At 26.8% G+C, this 18,305-nt stretch overlaps 2 protein-coding genes across 4 annotated transcripts; one reads left to right on the top strand and one right to left on the bottom strand.

The window, feature by feature from the left end:
- Nucleotides 1-1,039: 1,039 nt before the first annotated feature.
- LOC124914744 (zinc finger CCCH domain-containing protein 13) lies at nt 1,040-7,262 on the top strand. Of its 3 annotated transcripts, XM_047455365.1 has the most exons (7): nt 1,041-1,524; nt 1,555-1,751; nt 2,276-2,327; nt 5,774-5,866; nt 6,323-6,390; nt 6,483-6,626; nt 6,942-7,262. In XM_047455365.1, the coding sequence occupies exons 1-7, from the start codon at nt 1,086-1,088 to the stop codon at nt 6,993-6,995; spliced, it is 1,047 nt and encodes a 348-aa protein (XP_047311321.1). In that variant the 5' UTR covers nt 1,041-1,085; the 3' UTR covers nt 6,996-7,262. The 3 variants fall into 3 exon arrangements, with proteins under 3 accessions (XP_047311314.1, XP_047311321.1, XP_047311306.1); XM_047455358.1 differs by having other exon boundaries at nt 1,040-1,751; nt 6,326-6,390; XM_047455350.1 differs by having other exon boundaries at nt 1,041-1,751.
- A 562-nt stretch (nt 7,263-7,824) lies between these two features.
- On the bottom strand, nt 7,825-10,729 carry LOC124914733 (anaphase-promoting complex subunit 8-like). Its single transcript, XM_047455338.1, has 4 exons — nt 10,587-10,729; nt 10,181-10,490; nt 8,402-9,652; nt 7,825-8,183 (listed from the first exon to the last, which is right to left on the bottom strand). Exons 1-4 carry the CDS (start codon nt 10,685-10,687, stop codon nt 8,091-8,093), a joined length of 1,755 nt encoding a protein of 584 aa, XP_047311294.1. The 5' UTR covers nt 10,688-10,729; the 3' UTR covers nt 7,825-8,090.
- Nucleotides 10,730-18,305: the final 7,576 nt, after the last annotated feature.

Below are 18,305 nucleotides of genomic sequence, written 5' to 3'. Positions count from 1 at the left end.
GTCTTCACCACAATTATAATAAAGACGTTGTAAGTTACTTAAACGATTATTTCATAAAATATTTATAAAATAAACCAAATTTGAAAAAAATGTAGACCTCCTTTAGTTATATTTTGTATTTACTATTTCATAGAGCATAATTCTCTTTATGTCTATTTTCGAATCAATTATTAATGGTGAAAAATGATTATAAAAATATTACATATAGGTCCATGGACAAAAGATTATATTGCTAAATGATTGATTGTTCAATGTCAAAATATAAATAAAGATATTGTTTACATTTTATATAGGATTTCATTTTCACATCAATTAAGATCTCCTATATGCAAGGAATGCTAAGACTTATCCACTTTGAAATACAACTTATTTGTTGATTTCCAAAGTGAACCAATAGTTCATGAAGTTATCTAACTTTTATATATATACAAAGGTACTCTCGTGGTAAGACTTGGTTAGAGACGAGAATGGAACGGTTCAGAGCAAAGAAAAATGCATTTATCATCTCCGTTCCATTTTTACTTTAGAGAACTTTTTGCTATCATTCCGTTCGGTTTCGGGGAATTTCCACAGCCCACCGTTCATACCATATTCTCTAAAATAAATAAATTTATATAATAAAATTTTATAAACTGATTTTTTAATATAATATATATTGTAATATATTAAAATTTTATAATATTATAAAAATAAATTATTATAATAAATAAATAAATATATTGATAATTTTATATATTTAATTGTGTTTATAGTATTCGGACATTGAACACAAATATCATTTTCGTCACATTCGCAGTCAACTACCACCGATCAAACTGAAAAAATTGTGCAAAGGACAATTCAATTCGGTTGTCACATTGAGTAGTTTTCAAATTGTCACATTTAGAGTTGGCTTAAACGGTTGATGAAATCTATGAGTTAAAGAGGGACATTATAGGGAGGTTGTTAGGCTAATTTACTTTAATTCAAAAATAAATAAATAATAATAATAATAATAAAAATGGAAAAAATAAAATAACGAGAAATTGAGATGTCTCTCCCTTACTCTTTTTTCCTGAATCTTATTTCGAGTTCAAAGTTCATCAATGGAGGAAGAGAAAGCAGCTGCATACTATGACGAGCTCACTAGGAAAGGTTCCGGAGCAGCAAGATTCAAGCAAGGTCTTGGTTTCTCCTCCGGCGCCGAAGGAAGTAACCACGATGATGTCCCTACCAGAGGATCGTCACTCCTCTCTTCTTCCTCATCTTTTCTCAGCAGCTTCGTTAGGGCTTCGAGTCCATCTAAGACAGAAGATATCCATAAGAAAGTACAGATTGAGACAATCCAGAACAAGCTCAAGAAGAAAACACACGCCTCTGACAACCAGAAATCCTCTAGGGTTTTGGATGATCGTAGTCGTGACAGGAGACGGTCGACTGAAAGAGAGAGGGACAATGTTAAGTATAGAGACCGAGATAGACATTCTAGGCAGAGGAGCCGGAGTTTGAGCCCGCACCGACGACGGTCTTCCAGCAGAGATAGGAATAGAGATAGGAATAGAGATAGAGATAGAGATAGAGATAGAGATAGAGATAGACGGAGAAGGAGAAGCCGGTCTAGAGAAAGGAGGAGAAGTAGAAGTGACTCTCCTCGTAGAAATGGAGTGAAGAATACGAAGCATGATAGTAAAGAGAGAGCAGCAACTAGTACTGTAAAGGACAAGATTGGTGTGGTTGGTTATGCAAAGATGATTGATGGCTATGACAATATGGTATGCTTCAAACTTTCTAATTGTTCAAAGATAAGCTTTATATGCATGATAGGTAAGCTTGGAATGCCAAATATTCTCATTCAACTCGATAAACAATCAATGTTGTTATCATTTCTACAATTTTATTAAGCATTGTTTTGTTTGTCTGCTTGTCGGGCTGTGTGATGAAGCAATTGTCAATCTCATTTGAAAAATGAATAATAAGAGAGATTTTGGTCTTAAATAGCTGTTGTATGTTTATGTATGTGTTTCCTATCCTTAAATGAAACTTAAGGAAACAAAATACTAGTCATATAAACTCTTAAGTGGGTGATTTGAATCATTTACAAGGGGTTTCCTTTTTGTTGGGACTAGAATATTATATTAGATTTATCAACGCTAAGTTATTATTCATTGATATGATATTAGTTATGATGGATAGGGTTGTAACTTTTGATTTGGATTGGCATGCATTTATCTTTCTTGATCCACTTAAATGTCAATGTATGACAACTTTCTATTAACTATGTTTATTTCTTCAACAGTCTGCAGTTGAAAGACTCAAAGCCAAGATGAAGTTTCAGCTTTCTGAAGCAGGTAAGTAATTTGATTGTCATGCTCAATTTATCTTTTATTTTGGTGTTCATTTCAAGGATCTATGCCATGTCATTACTATCTTGATTCTGGCTTAGAAATTGGAGTCTTTACTGTTGGTAAAATTTACATACACGAGTTGCTTATATATGGAAAACAGGTTAATATCTTAGTATATATGTCCATGTCTTCTTTTTTTTCTTTGTTGGCTCAAGCTAAGTTGTTTTTTTATCAGTGAACTACTAAAATATAAGAGTTAATGTTACATTACTTCTGAGTCAAAATGTAACAAATGATAGCAAAAAACATCAAAATCATTTTAACAACTTTGCAACTTCCACATATAATTCTTCATAATGGTTCATGCATCTATTCCAGCTCATCAGTCAAGGAAATTAGAATGTCTCTCCATGTTAAATTATCTATTGAATATAATTCATTTTCTTGCTGAGATCACTTGTATTAAAAAAATCTTTGGTTTTTGGTTTTTTTCCCAAAAAAAAAAAAAAATCTTTGGTTCCTTACCTTGACAATCCTAGTAGATAGAAAAAGTGTACAAATTTCAAAAGTCTCTCTTGCAGATTTCTTCTCTTTCCATAATTCAAGAACTGTATAAAAATAATCTATCCTCTCAATTTTCAGTGTCTGTAAAATTTTAGATGATGGGTGATTTAATTTGTGTTAAAATTAATGGTCTCATCTGAAAAATATACCCATATGAGACACCATTTGGAACTCTAAAAAAGCTCCCAGTAAAGTATGAGGTGATCCAACTCATTAGTGAGGTCTTTGGACCACCACGTTATTTGAAAAAAAATTATACTGATAACTGTTTGATGTTTTAAGGCCATATTGCCCTTGAATATTTTCTTCACATACTTACAGAAACAATAGGTAAAGATAAAGTTGAAATTTTACCATTAGAAAAATTATTGATCATCCTGTACCAGTTCATTTGCCACATGAGATTGTTATCTCAATCGGTCACACTTTTATACTAAAAAAATTTATGTGTTTCTCAAAATAAATTTTCCGTTTCAAGGTGAGACTCAACCACACATACAAATTTATTAAAAACGTTGTTTCTAAAGGGCTCAATATTTACTTCAAAAAGGTCATTTAGAAATAAGTGATACAAGTTTCGTTTTCACCTCACATGCTGCATGTATGATCAAGTTAGAACTTGAACAACTTTATATTATCCTGTGTATATTTAAAGCATATTATACAAAGAAAGAATATCATGGGCATCTTTTGTTTAAACCATGCAATCTTCGTTTAAGACCATTGTGTGTGATCTTTTATATTTTTGGAAAAGTTAGTTTAGAACCAGTTGCCATAAATAACATATGATGCTAACTTGTCTATCCACCAGAAAGAATTTCAACATTCTCTTCAATCTATTTAGGGGTTCTTGATTCCATCACCATTCTTTTCCATCGAAGTTCTCAACAATAGTTGCTGTAAAGTGTCGTCTAGTATGAAAGCTAGATGGATTTTTATGTTGTATACAGTGAAGACCTCCCATGGCATAGAAAGGTTTTGAACAAGCAATTAAGAGTTTATAATTGATAAGTACGTCTAAGGGCCCAAATGTGTTATTTTTATTTCTATTTATTGTTGGCTAAGCATCTATCCTTATGAAATGTGTGGTCTATCATCCATGATGGTTCCAATAGTTGACCACCCTATTGACCATTTGGTAAGTTTCTAAACTACTCCTTCGTTCCATTTTATGTGAGATAAATGCATCTCATTGATTTAAGAGTAGTTAGTTGTGAAATGATGCAGTTTCATTATGGGAATTAGGTTTGATAAGAACGAGATTGTGTCACATAAAATAGAATTAAGTATAATTGATTTTAGTGCTCTAGCTTACTTTATATTTAGAGGTTGATTGTAGGTTGAGAAATGGGTGTAACCACCCCCAAATTACCCATCTTAATTTTAGGTTGGATATTTCCCAACCATTACTACCCTATATATGTTAGCTGATAATAATTTGGTGTGGATAATTGCTCAACCTATTTAATCTTTGTTGGATTTTCAATTGGATAGAAAAAAGAGATTTTTTTTTTTATATTATTCTCATAATAGGTTGAATATTATAGCTGCTTTTCCTCCATTAGGATTAATTAGAATCTTTTAAATTTCTCACATAACTTGTTCTAAAACATAAATTAGAGAATAAAAACAAAGATTCGTCTAGTAAGTTTACATCAACTCTTCTTGTCCATAGTGTTTTCTCACTTCTCTGTTTATTTTTTCGAGAAGAGGATGAACCTTTTATTAAATAAAGATAAGAGACAATTGTTATGAACACATGAAATTGAAACTATTCCTAGTTACATTTCTCAATGAAATCAAACTAAGTTCTTCTAATCTACTTTCATGCAAACATTAACTAATCTCACTTCTTTGTTGAGCTTTTCCAGTCTACTATTTCCTAAGAATATTCAGTTTGGTTTCATACTTGTATTAATACTATTAATGTTTGGATGACTGAAATTGGAATTATAATTTCAATTCTAATTCTATAAGAATTGCATTGAGTTATAATTCAATTTTTTGTTTCAAGAAATAATTGAATTGTAATTCTTAAGAGTATTTTCTTACTTTCTTTCTCTTTCAACTGCCTACAAGCATCTAATTGTTATTTAACAAATAGTTGAAAAAATGGCATTGGCTTGAATTGTGCAATAATAGACTATAATTGGAATTCAGATGTTAATTGAGTGGAATTGCACCTACAAAATTATACACATTTTAATTCCATGAGAATTCCAATTCCTCTTTTAAATCCTTATATATAAAACAAATATGGAATTGGACCCCCGATTTCGATTTAGATTCCAATTCCAATTAAGCTTTAACCAAACATAACCTAGTTTACCGGTTTATCATTACTGACATGCACCAAAAGGTGCTTTGAACTAGTAAATGTTTTGCCTAAACTTTCGATTAGGTTGTTTATAATTGGAATTATAATTAGAATTACAACTTTATAAGATTACAATTGAGTTCTCATGTTTGGAAAATTCATAGAATTGCAATTCGAAGTGGTAATGATGAAAAATAATCGTATATATTCAATTCCATTGGAATTATAGTTTTAAATCCAATTCCTTGTAAGCCATCAAACAAACAAAAACAAAGGAGTTGGAATTGAAACCTCGAATTCCAATTATAATTACAATTCTGCCCAAACCAAACATAGCCTTAAGCTAAATAGAATTTTATTTATGTGTGTAACATGGTAAAAAACTTTATTGTGCACACATTGTACGGTAATTGGTTTATATTCCCTTTGGAGTGATACATTTTCTAGTTTGTCTCTTGTTTATGGGTTGTGGGTGGGTGGGAAACAAAAAACAGCACTACTAATGAAACTCAAAAAAAAACACTGGAAAAAAGATAATGGGATTCATATTGTTCTGTTTTATTTGCAGCTGAGACAGATACAATTAATAAGGGCATGGGTCCTGGATGGGAGCGATTTGAGTTCAACAAAGATGCCCCACTTGACGATGAGGAAATTGAAGGTTAGTTGCTGACTGTATGTATTTACTAGGTGCCTTAGGTATATGTAGAGATGAATCAAACATCATAAAAAGACAAATCTTTAGTATTGGAAATGTTAACCCAGAATAAAATAAGGTCTTGTTTGATCAAGGGATTTAAATAATTAAGTGGTTATTTACAAATAACATTGTTTCATGTAAGTTATTGAAAATTAGATTGTTTGGGTAAAAGGAGATTATTTAACTAAAAATAGAGGATATTTTAGTTGATAATTTGAATGATGTGATTGATGAGTAGATAGATTGTTAATTGGATCCATATCAAACAAGACCTAAATTAAACGAATGAAAATTATAAAGAAAATAAATTGTAAATGAATTGAAGTTCATCAAGTAGCAAATAGCAAATGATTCAAATGTATCAATAACATGTGTAAAATTCGATGACCAGTTACGATTTGGTTGCAACTCTTGCAGCAGCTGTTGAAGATGATGCAGCAATAGTGAAGAGGATAGGGCAAAGTTTCCGGCTCTCTGCAGTCAAGGTCTCTTTTCTCTGACAACTTCTCGCTTCTTTGAAATATGTTGCCAAAATAGTTTCGCTCTTTTTTAATTAATAATTTATTATTGTTTGAAGGCAAAAAGGGAGGAACAAATTAAGATGGCTCATGATGAAGCTATATTTGGAACCTCTTCTTCTGTTAGAATAATAGAAGATGATGCGGAAGAAGATGACAATACAGACGCCATACCTGCCGCCGCAAGTCTTGTCAACGAAAGAGTAAGTATTTTTTTTTATTGAGACTAGTGATTTTGAATCATATTGATCTATACAATGGTCTTTCTTTATACTAAGTGAAGCCAAAAATCACACCAAAAATAATCTTTATACAAAATTGACTTCACTTGCAATGAAATCTTGATTGTGATGACAAAATTGGGTAACTAAATAGGCTCAATATACATGCAAACACCCAACTCTCTTTCTTTCAACTCCATTTCCTAAATCTTCATATTCACTACTTTTCATTTAATAACGAAGAACAAACACCACCCATTGGCTGGCTATCAATTAATATGATAATCTTGTTTGTAGGTACTTGTAATGCAACAAGGATCCTGGCGTGATCGTGCCCCCAGACGGTCGTAAGAACCAATCAATCTTATTGGATGAAAAGTGAGAATATCTTGGTTTGGATGAATTTGAGATTTGTTAGGTGTGTTTCTACACATGAGAACAATCTAAGTGAGTTGAAATGGTAGTTTTTTAAAAAAACAGAAAAAATTATTGTATGAATACTAGAGTTTAACTTTACATTTTTGTTCAATGTCAAATTAATAAATTAGAGTTTTATTATGTATAACTTTAAGAGATATTATTGGGTTATTTGTGAGTTTTTTTTTTTTGTCACAATTATACAATTATTATTATAATTGTCAAATAAAAATAAAAGTGATTTTTTGTTGATTTGTACAATTGTGATTTTATTAGATGAAATTTAATTTGGTAAGATAGACACTCATTCTCGATATATAATTTTTAAAATTTTGAACCAATAATTTCATTATAAACAAACTACTATGATAAATTAATTATTAAAAATATAAAAACAAAAATAAAGATGTTTCAATTTGTGTCAAGAAAATAATTCGGGAAAAAAAGGAGCAAGGAGGTGTCATTTCTTGCAACAAAAATTAAACATGGAAAACATTTTTAACACTGAGACAAATTGATTTTTTGTGGAAGAATGAATAAAACTACTAGAAGGATCAAGCAAAAAAAAAGTGTGCTACTTTTAAAATATAACAAATAGACAAAGGTGAAATTGATTCTAATGTTATTTCACTAAAAAAAATATAAAAAATGATATTTTATAATCTATATTAAACAATATTATTTGAACAGAGCTAAGATGGTTATTCAAAATAATATCAAACAAGGCCTAATTGGGACAACAGTTAGTAAAGGTAAATGATAGAAGAGCAAACCCAATACATGCTAATATACCTTCGAGGCTGTTGGTTCATAGTCATACTTGAATTGAGAGGGTTTTTTAAATGAACAAAATTGTAGCAAGACAACATATATTCTAACAACACTCTAATAATGCACTAATTCTTATAAATAATACTAACCCCAAACAACTCAAATATTTTTGAGAAAATATAAATATTATGGATTTTCTATTGTCACCAAAACCTGAAGGAAGAAACAACTGTGCATCTTTTACCTGTCTAACTAATATTAGAGAGGAAAATGTTCATCATCCGCAGAAGGATACCCTGATTGTTGGGCTAATCTCATCCCTCGAAGCAAGCTCTTCGCTGCTTCCTTTTCCTGCGAAACAAACATCAACAAAACTCGTTGAAGAGAAAGTCCCCATTTGGAAAAAAAAAAACACTTTCATATGAAAATTCTCGATTCAGAAACTTATCAGAATGAGATTATTGAAACATTTATTATCCAAATAACTCAATTTTCAATAACATATACCAAATAAGATCGAAAAAGGCCCAAGTATTTTCAAATAGGTCCATTGTTAAACTATTACTTACCGGCCCAGTGTAATCCAGTAAGCGGGTACAATAAATCTCGGATTCTTCAAATCTCTTCTTAGACCTACAATAAGTAGCAAGAAATATCAAAGCTTGAACCATATTAGGACCTTCTCTTTCTTCAGCTTCCATTCTTTCTAAATCCTTCTTATAAAAAAACGCAGCCTCTTCCTGATGTCCAAGCTGATCATGCAGCTTCGCCAGCTGCCCTAGCGCGATTGCTTCTCTATCGTTACAATTCGCAGCTCTCCTATAGCATTTGATTGCCTCCTCCAGCATATTCAACTGATCTGTCTCATAACACTGAGCCATCGCAATCCACAGACGCGAATCACTCGGCTGCAAGAAAACCGACTTCCTAAAGTAATGAAGAGCATATAAAGGCATACCCATCATCTCATAAGCTTGACCTAAACCATACCAAGCTCGATAATCGCAAGAATTTATATCCACAGCCCGTCGATAGGCATCCACGGCTGCTGGAGTATTCTTCATCTCTAAATACTCATGACCCATTAAAGTCCAAGCTGTCAAGAACTTCTTATTCAGTTTTAAAGCTCTCCTGAAATACATAACCGACTTCTCGTGTTGCCCTTTCAAGCTGTAATAGTTTCCGACAATGCAACAAGACTCCGGTCTGTATTTGTCAGTTAAGATTACTCTGTGAGCAAGATAACTTAGAGCAGAGGAGCATTCTTTTGCATATAGTACATTTGAATACATATCCATGTCTTCTACTCTGTAAGGGTCGTTTCTCAGAAGTTCTTCAAATATAACTTCGACTTGTTCGAATTCCCGAAGAGAATACTGGGCTTTTGCGATTTGGGCTTGTATGTAATTACTAAGACCGAATGTTCCCTGAATTTGTTCCAACTTTGCTAAGGATTCATTATGCATTCGAAGTTCATGGTAAGTACTGGCGAGAAAGAAATCTCTCATCCAGTTGTTATTCAGATTCAGGCTATTTAGTGTCTCCATGTTAGTGCACAGGCATTGGAGTTCTACCCAAGCACTCCAATTCCATGGATAGCTATTAACAGATTCTACAAGCACTGTGCGGGAGAGAACTTCACTACCTTTCTCCTTCAGAACAAGACCGTACAAGTAAAGCCCAAAAGGATCGATTGAACCATTGTTACGGAGAGCTGACAGTTCGCTCTCGATGGAAACCAATTCGCGATTCACAGCTTCACTCTTTCCTAGGGTTCCTTCAAGTTCTATTGTTTCTTCATCTTTTCTCTTTTCTCCAGCCTTCATGAAGCAAATAGACAACATAGGTAAAAATGAAAAGCAAGACATGCCAAATAAGTCTTAGAATTGAAAGTTTTCTATAATTGTTCAGAAATTTAGGTCAAATGGATTAGAAATGTATAACTTCAAAAAGGAACAGCCATGTAAATGACAGGAACTTTCATTCAATTAATCCTTCATAGGATCAATTCCTTATGTGGAAAGTAAAGGAATGATGGTTTGCAATAAATTCTTCATAGGGCCAATTTATTAGAAAGCAAATGAAAAATGAATCCAACTTAAAGAAAACACATATATCCTTCTTCTCTCTGTAGCATCAATAAAATCCACCAAAATGAAGGTTATTGATCATGTCAATCTTCAGCAATATCATGAAAAATTGCATCAGCATTTGTATGAGGAATTTAAGATGTTCAAGTACTGAGGGATCATTAGTAATCTAATATAATCTAATGAAGACAGCTGAGTGAGACTGAAGATGAAATGAAACTAGCAAAAAGATGTAAAGAATCCATAAAGAGAACAAACCAAGTACAGGGCATAACAACGCAAGAACACAGCTTTCTTGTTGGTCTGATCCCGAAGAACATGAGCAGCTCGCCTGTATTCTCGGCAATCGAAGTAAGACTTAGCCAGAAGGTAAAAATCATTGTCGAAAACTTCATGGTCTTCCTGTAGCGCCGGAGTGGAAACGTAAGACACTCCGGCAACCGGAGTTGAGGTTACATCACCGGTTCTGAAGCGCCTCCGAATGCTGGAGCTCCCTCGTTGGAATCGGGTGACTGAAGGCGTGGCCTTTGCCGGATCTTGTTCGATCCCAACTAACTGCTCGGCAGCCCTAATAATAATAATAATAATACATCGAAAGAAGAAGCAGAAAATTAAGTTAGCGATGTTGAAGCGAGATGAGATTAGGGTTTTAGATTGTTACTACCATTTGGATGCAGAGTAGAGACAACGATCAGAAAGCTGGCGAATTGCAGTTCGGAGTTCGATTCTGCAAGTTTCTTTTGTTCCCATTTCTCCTTCTCTCATCAATTCGCGGTCCGCCCTTTTTCGAGGGGATTTGATTTGAACGTATTGTTTCTTTAGTCCTCTTATTATTATTATTATTCCTTTTATCTTCCTTTCATATTCATCTCCCACTTCTTCTTTACTTTAATTTCGGCAGTCAACTTTGGGGTGTGCTTAATATTTAGATTGGGATGTCCTGAAAATTTTACAAAATAATTAATCCTCAAAATTTTATTAATTATTGGATACTAATTTTATTTAATTTGTTTGGTATTTTTAATAATTATTTTGAATTTGGAGTGATACAATCACAAAATGTCTAATGAGCCCGTAAAATAAAATTATTTGATTTTGAAGTTTTTAAAATTATAAATGAGGAGTTAAACCCTAATTGGATCTATGTTTGGAGACAAATTGCAAAGTTTTAGGAAAATTTAGACCCCTATTTGAGAATAGGCACGAATATTTAAACTCTCACTATTTATAATTTATAATATTTCTTCGCACTTATTTTTAGCTTGTTTATTAAAAGTTTAATAAGAGATAAAAACTCTTCACAGAATCTGAGATGCACTCTTTTGGTGTTGATTTTTCTTTAAATTAAAGTTGATGTCTCATAGAGTGCTCGTAAACATATAGCATCCTTAAGTGTCTTTCAAAATGTTCCTAAGTGTATGGTTGATAAAAACAACTTCATAAATAGTAATGCGAACAAAATTCTTTCTATTTTGGTTCCTATTTATAAACCTATCAATAATCAATCAACCATTCACGTGACATATATAAAAAAAATATGAACTTTAGGGTGGAAACTCTTCAACAATAGTACAACCACAGGATCCTTATGGCACTTAAACTATTTATTATATTAATTATAATGAGTTACATAATATTCTTACAAATTAAGTTTACAATCTAACAGATTACCTAAATTTTAAAAAACATTATCATCAATAAAAATGGTCCATACATATATAATGTATTTTTACTAATTGTGCAAATACCTAAACCTAGATATCTAGGGAGAAAAGAGAAAATAATTGAAGAAAAATAAATTTTTCTTCCTCATAGTTGTCTTCGTCTTCCTCTCTCTATCTTGTTTCTTATCTATATATATCTAATAACGCTTAATTTTGAAAGGTAGGAGGTGTACATCACGCTCTTTCCAAAATGATTTACATCATCATAGATATTTTTATGTGTTAAATATATATATTTCTCTCTCTTCATTTATTTTTATTAATTAATTTTTTTATTTTCTTTACCATATATATATTTTCTCACTAATAATATAAAATATATATTTTTTCATCAATTCTATTAACTAAGTTTCATAATTATTTATGTCCGTTACTCTTTTATATATATATATATATATATATATATATATATATATATTAATATTTTTTATTAATTAAATTTAGCATTAATATTAATTATAAAAAATTGCAAAAATAATAAGAGTTTAAATTATTATATTATATTCATTATAAAATTATTTTATTTATATTAATTCAGTTTAGTATTAAATATTAAATATGAAAATATGTAAAAATAAAAAATTTCAGTTATTATATTATAATTAATGAAAATATGTAAGAATAAAAATTTCAGTTATCATATTATAATTAATGAAAATATGTAAAAATAAAAAATTTCAGTTATCATATTATAATTATCTATTAATTGAATTTAGCAATAAATATTGATTATATCAACTAGCAATAAATATTGATTATATCAATATATATAACTACAACTAAACTATCATATGAAACAATATCATGTTTTCAATAATTGAATTTGAATTATGTTATGTTTCAATAATCCTTTTTCACTGATTTGTATTTTTTTTCCAGGAATTTGATCATTTCAGGTCGCTGCAAAAAAACATCATCGATCTCTTTTTGTAGCTTCTAACTCTACAATCATTCACAAAATTCAGGTAATTTCTCTTTCCTAATTTATATATATCTTACTTATTTTCTCTCTCATAATATAAGTTCATTTCCAACCCACCAGCAAACAACTTCATTATAGGTCACTCAACTGCATTTTAAGTTTTTTTACAAAATCTTTCTCCTCCAAACCCAAATATGCAGGGACACTGTTCACATACTCAAAAGCTTTTCAAAACTTTCATTTTAGTCATTTTAGTTTGTTTTTAATTAATTTATATAATTTATTTATATTTTAATTTGTTTACATATTTTATTTATTTATATTTTAATTTATTTATATGTTTAATTCATGATAATTTTAATAAGGTTTGTTTTGTTGTATTTTTTTTTGTTTGTGAGAAGTAACTTATGTTTATGTAATAATGTTTAATTTATTTTATGTAGTTGTATAAATAATTGAATGTGAATTTTAAAAGAATTAATAAGTTGTTGTAATGTTATGGGTTCAATTTGTAATTTTAAATAAATATATAAATAGTATTGAAAAAATTAAAATTTATTATAAAAATGAATATTCTGAAAATATTCTTTTGAGTTTGAGTTTTTGGGTTGGAGATAAATTATTCTTTCATAATATATATATTTCTCTTTCTTAATCTAATTATTAAAAGTATTTTTTTTTTTCTGTTTACTATATAAATTTTTATATATTTCACACTAATTATATAAAATATTTTTTTTATTAATATATATATATATATATATATATAATAACAATGTATATAATAATGTTTAATAGACGAATACGAAGGTTTACAACAAATTATTAATTCTATAAATTAGTTTACTTTCTAAATTAATTTCTTTATATATTTTACTTTTTTTCTTAATCTAATTATTAATTTTTTTTTTACTTTCACTATATAAATATTAATATTTTTTCACACTAATAATATAAAATATTTTTTATATTAAAATATATAATATTACCTAACATATTTATTTTTATATATAATAACAATATATATAATAATGGATGAATATGAAAGTTTATACACAAATTCATTAGGATTTCTATCTCATTTCATAATTTCTCTCTATTAATTAACTCTATGTAATTACTTTACTTTCTAAATTAATTTCTTTATTTTATATTCAAGATTTTTTTCATTTCATAATTTTTTTTTCTAATTAATTCTTAATATTACTCTTTTTTCTAATTTAATTTTTTTTCACTTTCCTAATATATAAAAATTTAAAATTATATATATATATATATATATATATATATTAGGTAAGTTATGACTATTTATTTTAAATAGGTGGTTATAAATAAATATTTTAAATAACAATATTAAATATTTCTCTCAACTAAAATCTATATATATTAATTTCGTACTTAATTTTTTTTTATCTCTAATATATATATATATATATATATATATATATATATATATATATAATAACGCTTAATTTTGAATGGTAGGAGGTGTACATCACGCTCTTTCCAAAATGATTTACATCATCATAGATATTTTTATGTGTTAAATATATATATTTCTCTCTCTTCATTTATTTTTATTAATTAATTTTTTTATTTTCTTTACCATATATATATTTTCTCACTAATAATATAAAATATATATTTTTTCATCAATTCTATTAACTAAGTTTCATAATTATTTATGTCCGTTACTCTTTTATATATATATATATATATATTAATATTTTTTATTAATTAAATTTAGCATTAATATTAATTATAAAAAATTGCAAAAATAATAAGAGTTTAAATTATTATATTATATTCATTATAAAATTATTTTATTTATATTAATTCAGTTTAGTATTAAATATTAAATATGAAAATATGTAAAAATAAAAAATTTCAGTTATTATATTATAATTAATGAAAATATGTAAGAATAAAAATTTCAGTTATCATATTATAATTAATGAAAATATGTAAAAATAAAAAATTTCAGTTATCATATTATAATTAGTTATCATATTATAATTATTTATTAATTGAATTTAGCAATAAATATTGATTATATCAACTAGCAATAAATATTGATTATATCAATATATATAACTACAACTAATCTATCATATGAAACAATATCATGCTTTCAATAATTGAATTTGAATTATGTTATGTTTCAATAATCCGTTTTCACTGATTTGTATTTTTTTTCCAGGAATTTGATCATTTCAGGTCGCTGCAAAAAAACATCATCGATCTCTTTTTGTAGCTTCTAACTCTACAATCATTCACAAAATTCAGGTAATTTCTCTTTCCTAATTTATATATATCTTACTTATTTTCTCTCTCATAATATAAGTTCATCTCCAACCCACCAGCAAACAACTTCATTATAGGTCACTCAACTGCATTTTAAGTTTTTTTACAAAATCTTTCTCCTCCAAACCCAAATATGCAGGGACACTGTTCACATACTCAAAAGGTTTTCAAAACTTTCATTTTAGTCATTTTAGTTTGTTTTTAATTAATTTATATAATTTATTTATATTTTAATTTGTTTATATATTTTATTTATTTATATTTTAATTTATTTATATGTTTAATTCATGATAATTTTAATAAGGTTTGTTTTGTTGTATTTTTTTTTTTTGTTTGTGAGAAGTAATTTATGTTTATTTTATGTAGGTAATTTCTTTATTTTATATTCAAGATTTTTTTCATTTCATAATTTTTTTTTCTAATTAATTCTTAATATTACTCTTTTTTCTAATTTAATTTTTTTTCACTTTCCTAATATATAAAAATTTAAAATTATATATATATATATATATATATTAGGTAAGTTATGACTATTTATTTTAAATAGGTGGTTATAAATAAATATTTTAAATAACAATATTAAATATTTCTCTCAACTAAAATCTATATATTATATTTAATTTTTTTTATCTCTAATATATATATATATATATATATATATATATATATATATATATATATATATATATATATATATATATATATATATATATATATATATATATATATATATATATATATATGATAATTTTAACAAGGTTTGTTTTGTTGTATTTTTTTTTTTGTTTTTGAGATATAATTTGTGTTTATGTAATAATATTTAATTTATTTTATGCAGTTCTATAAATAATTGAATGAGAATTTAAAAGTAATTAATAAGTTGTTATAAAGTTATGAGTTTAATTTGTAATTTTAGATAAATATATAGATAATATTGAAAAAATTAAAATTTATTATAAAAATGAATAGAATATTCTTTTGAGTTTGAGTTTTTGGGTTGGGATAAATTACTAAGATGTTTACTGCATTTTAAGTATGAGAATAAATATCTTTCATAATATATATATTTCTCTTTCTTAATCTAATTATTAAGTATTTTTTTCTACTTACTATATAAATTTTTATATTTTTTCACACTAATAATATAAAATATTTTTTTATTAATATTTTTTACATAAAGATATATAATATTACCTAACATATTTATTTTTATATATATAATAACAATATATATAATAATGTTTAACAGATGAATATGAAGGTTTATACATAAATTATTTTTATCTCAATTCTCTCTCTTAATTAACTCTATAAATTATTCTACTTTTTAAATTAATTTTTTATATATATTTGACTATCTTTCTTAATCTAATTATTAAGTATTTTTTTTCTTACTCTTACTATATAGATATTTATATGTTTTCAAACTAATAATATAAAATATTTTTTATATTAAAATATATAATATTACATAACATTTTTATTTATATATATATATATAATAACAATATATAATAATGTTTAATAGATGAATATGAAGTTTTATACACAAATTCATTATGATTTCTATCTCAATTCATTATCTTATATTCAAGAATTTTTTCATTTCATAATTTATCTTTCTAATTAATTCATAATATTACTCTTTTTTTTAATTATTTTTTTTTTCACTTTCTACTTATCATAATATATAAAAATTTAAAATTATATATATATATATATATATATATATATATATATATATTAGGTAAGTTAAGACTATTTATTTTAAATAGGTGGTTATATATAAATAAATATTTTAAATAACAATATTAAATATTTCTCTCAACTAAAATCTATATATATATTAATTTTGTACCTAATTTTTTTTATCTCTAATCTTTATATATATATATATATATTTTGCTTAAGAGAATTTTTTTAATTTGGTTGTTCAAGAAATCATTTATTTGTGGACAATATTATTTTTTTATATCACAGTTTTTATTATTTGATAATTTTCTGTCTTTTTCTTAATGTTATGGTGATCACTCTACTAAAGCGTGGTTTCATCTCTAAAATGACCGAGTGTGATGTAAACTTTTTAACAAAGTTTTATCTCTAAAATATTCTTATTTTTATCTTGACTCTTGTATATCTACATTATCTCACTTTATTAAAAATACAAAGGTCTAAAGAGAATATGATTGAGCAAACTTATTTTTTCTTTAAATAATACTATTATTTTAGTTTGAATTGTTTAAATTAAGAATTTTCTTAATTTGATTGTTCAAGAAACTATTTATTTGAGACAATATTTTTTTTATATCACATCTTTTATTATTTAGTAATTTTCTGCATTTTTTTTAATGTTATTAATACCGGTAATCACTCTACTACACTACTACAGTGATTTCATCTCCACAATGACAGTGTGATTTAAACTTTCAAACAAAGTTCTATCTCTAAAATATTCTTTTTTTTGTCATGACTCTTGTATATCAATACTATCTCACTTTATAAAAAATACAAAGGTCTCAAGAAAATTTGATTGAGCCAACTTATTTTTTCTTTAAATAATACTATTTTTTTAGTTTGAATTTTTTTAAGAGAATTTTCTTAATTTGGTTGTTCAAAAAACTATTTATTGGCGGACAATATTTTTTTATTACAGTTTTTTATTATTTGATAATTTTTCTGCATTTTTCTTGAAGGTTATCAATACTGGTATTTGCCCTACTACAGCGTAGTTTCATCTTCACAGTGACCGAGTGTGATCTATCTCTAAAATATATATATTTTTTTTGTCTTGATTCTTGTATATCTACACCTTCTAACTTTATGAAAAATACAAAGGTCTCAAATTCTTTTACTAAATTTATTGAAACTCATTGCAAAAAATTGATGCAGTCAACCTTAAGAACTAAAAATAATTAATATACATATGATCGAAAATAATTAATATACATATGATCGAAACATATTTTTATATTATATAAACATATATCTTACTTTTAAGTTAATATTATTATTAGAATTAAGTTACTATTAGTAGTGATATATTTTTTATTGAACAAAATATATTAATACTCACTTAATCTTTGATTATAAATATAGAATTTGTATCATTTGGTTAATCTTCTTTTTTACAAGTTACTATTTAAGAGAATTTTTTTTATAATTTAGTGAAGGAGTTTTATTAATCTAAATTTTTCATGACCTACTTTCAAATTTTTTGGACTATGTTGGTATTAGAAAAAAGAGATTTTTTGAAAATTGGTTATAAATACTTATTTAAATGTTGAACTATAATATCAAACTATATCAATGATAGGTAAAATGTGTTATATACTATTATATCATTCATCCCGCATGAGTTTATCCCCTCTTTTATCTTCGAGTAAATTACTTCGTTTCTTTTGTGATGAAAAATTTTCTAACAAAAATTTACCTT

The sequence above is a fragment of the Impatiens glandulifera genome, chromosome 1 (genome assembly GCF_907164915.1).
Source record: "Impatiens glandulifera chromosome 1, dImpGla2.1, whole genome shotgun sequence".
Taxonomy (NCBI): domain Eukaryota; kingdom Viridiplantae; phylum Streptophyta; class Magnoliopsida; order Ericales; family Balsaminaceae; genus Impatiens; species Impatiens glandulifera.
The sequence above is the reverse complement of the archived record's forward strand: the minus strand, read 5'-3'. Positions and strand labels throughout refer to the sequence as shown.

Bases quoted from the DNA above. Each gene is read 5' to 3' on its own strand.
- LOC124914733 (XM_047455338.1), bottom strand. From the start codon at position 10,687: ATGAGAGAAGGAGAAATGGGAACAAAAGAAACTTGCAGAATCGAACTC. The intron at 9,653-10,180 runs GTTTGTTCTCTT...TGCTTCATGAAG, and splicing joins GTTGTTATGCCCTGTACTTG to GCTGGAGAAAAGAGAAAAGA. The intron at 8,184-8,401 runs GTAAGTAATAGT...TTTGTTTCGCAG, and splicing joins TACTGGATTACACTGGGCCG to GAAAAGGAAGCAGCGAAGAG.
- LOC124914744 (XM_047455350.1), top strand. From the start codon at position 1,086: ATGGAGGAAGAGAAAGCAGCTGCATACTATGACGAGCTCACTAGGAAA. The intron at 1,752-2,275 runs GTATGCTTCAAA...TTTCTTCAACAG, and splicing joins TTGATGGCTATGACAATATG to TCTGCAGTTGAAAGACTCAA. The intron at 5,867-6,322 runs GTTAGTTGCTGA...CAACTCTTGCAG, and splicing joins TGACGATGAGGAAATTGAAG to CAGCTGTTGAAGATGATGCA.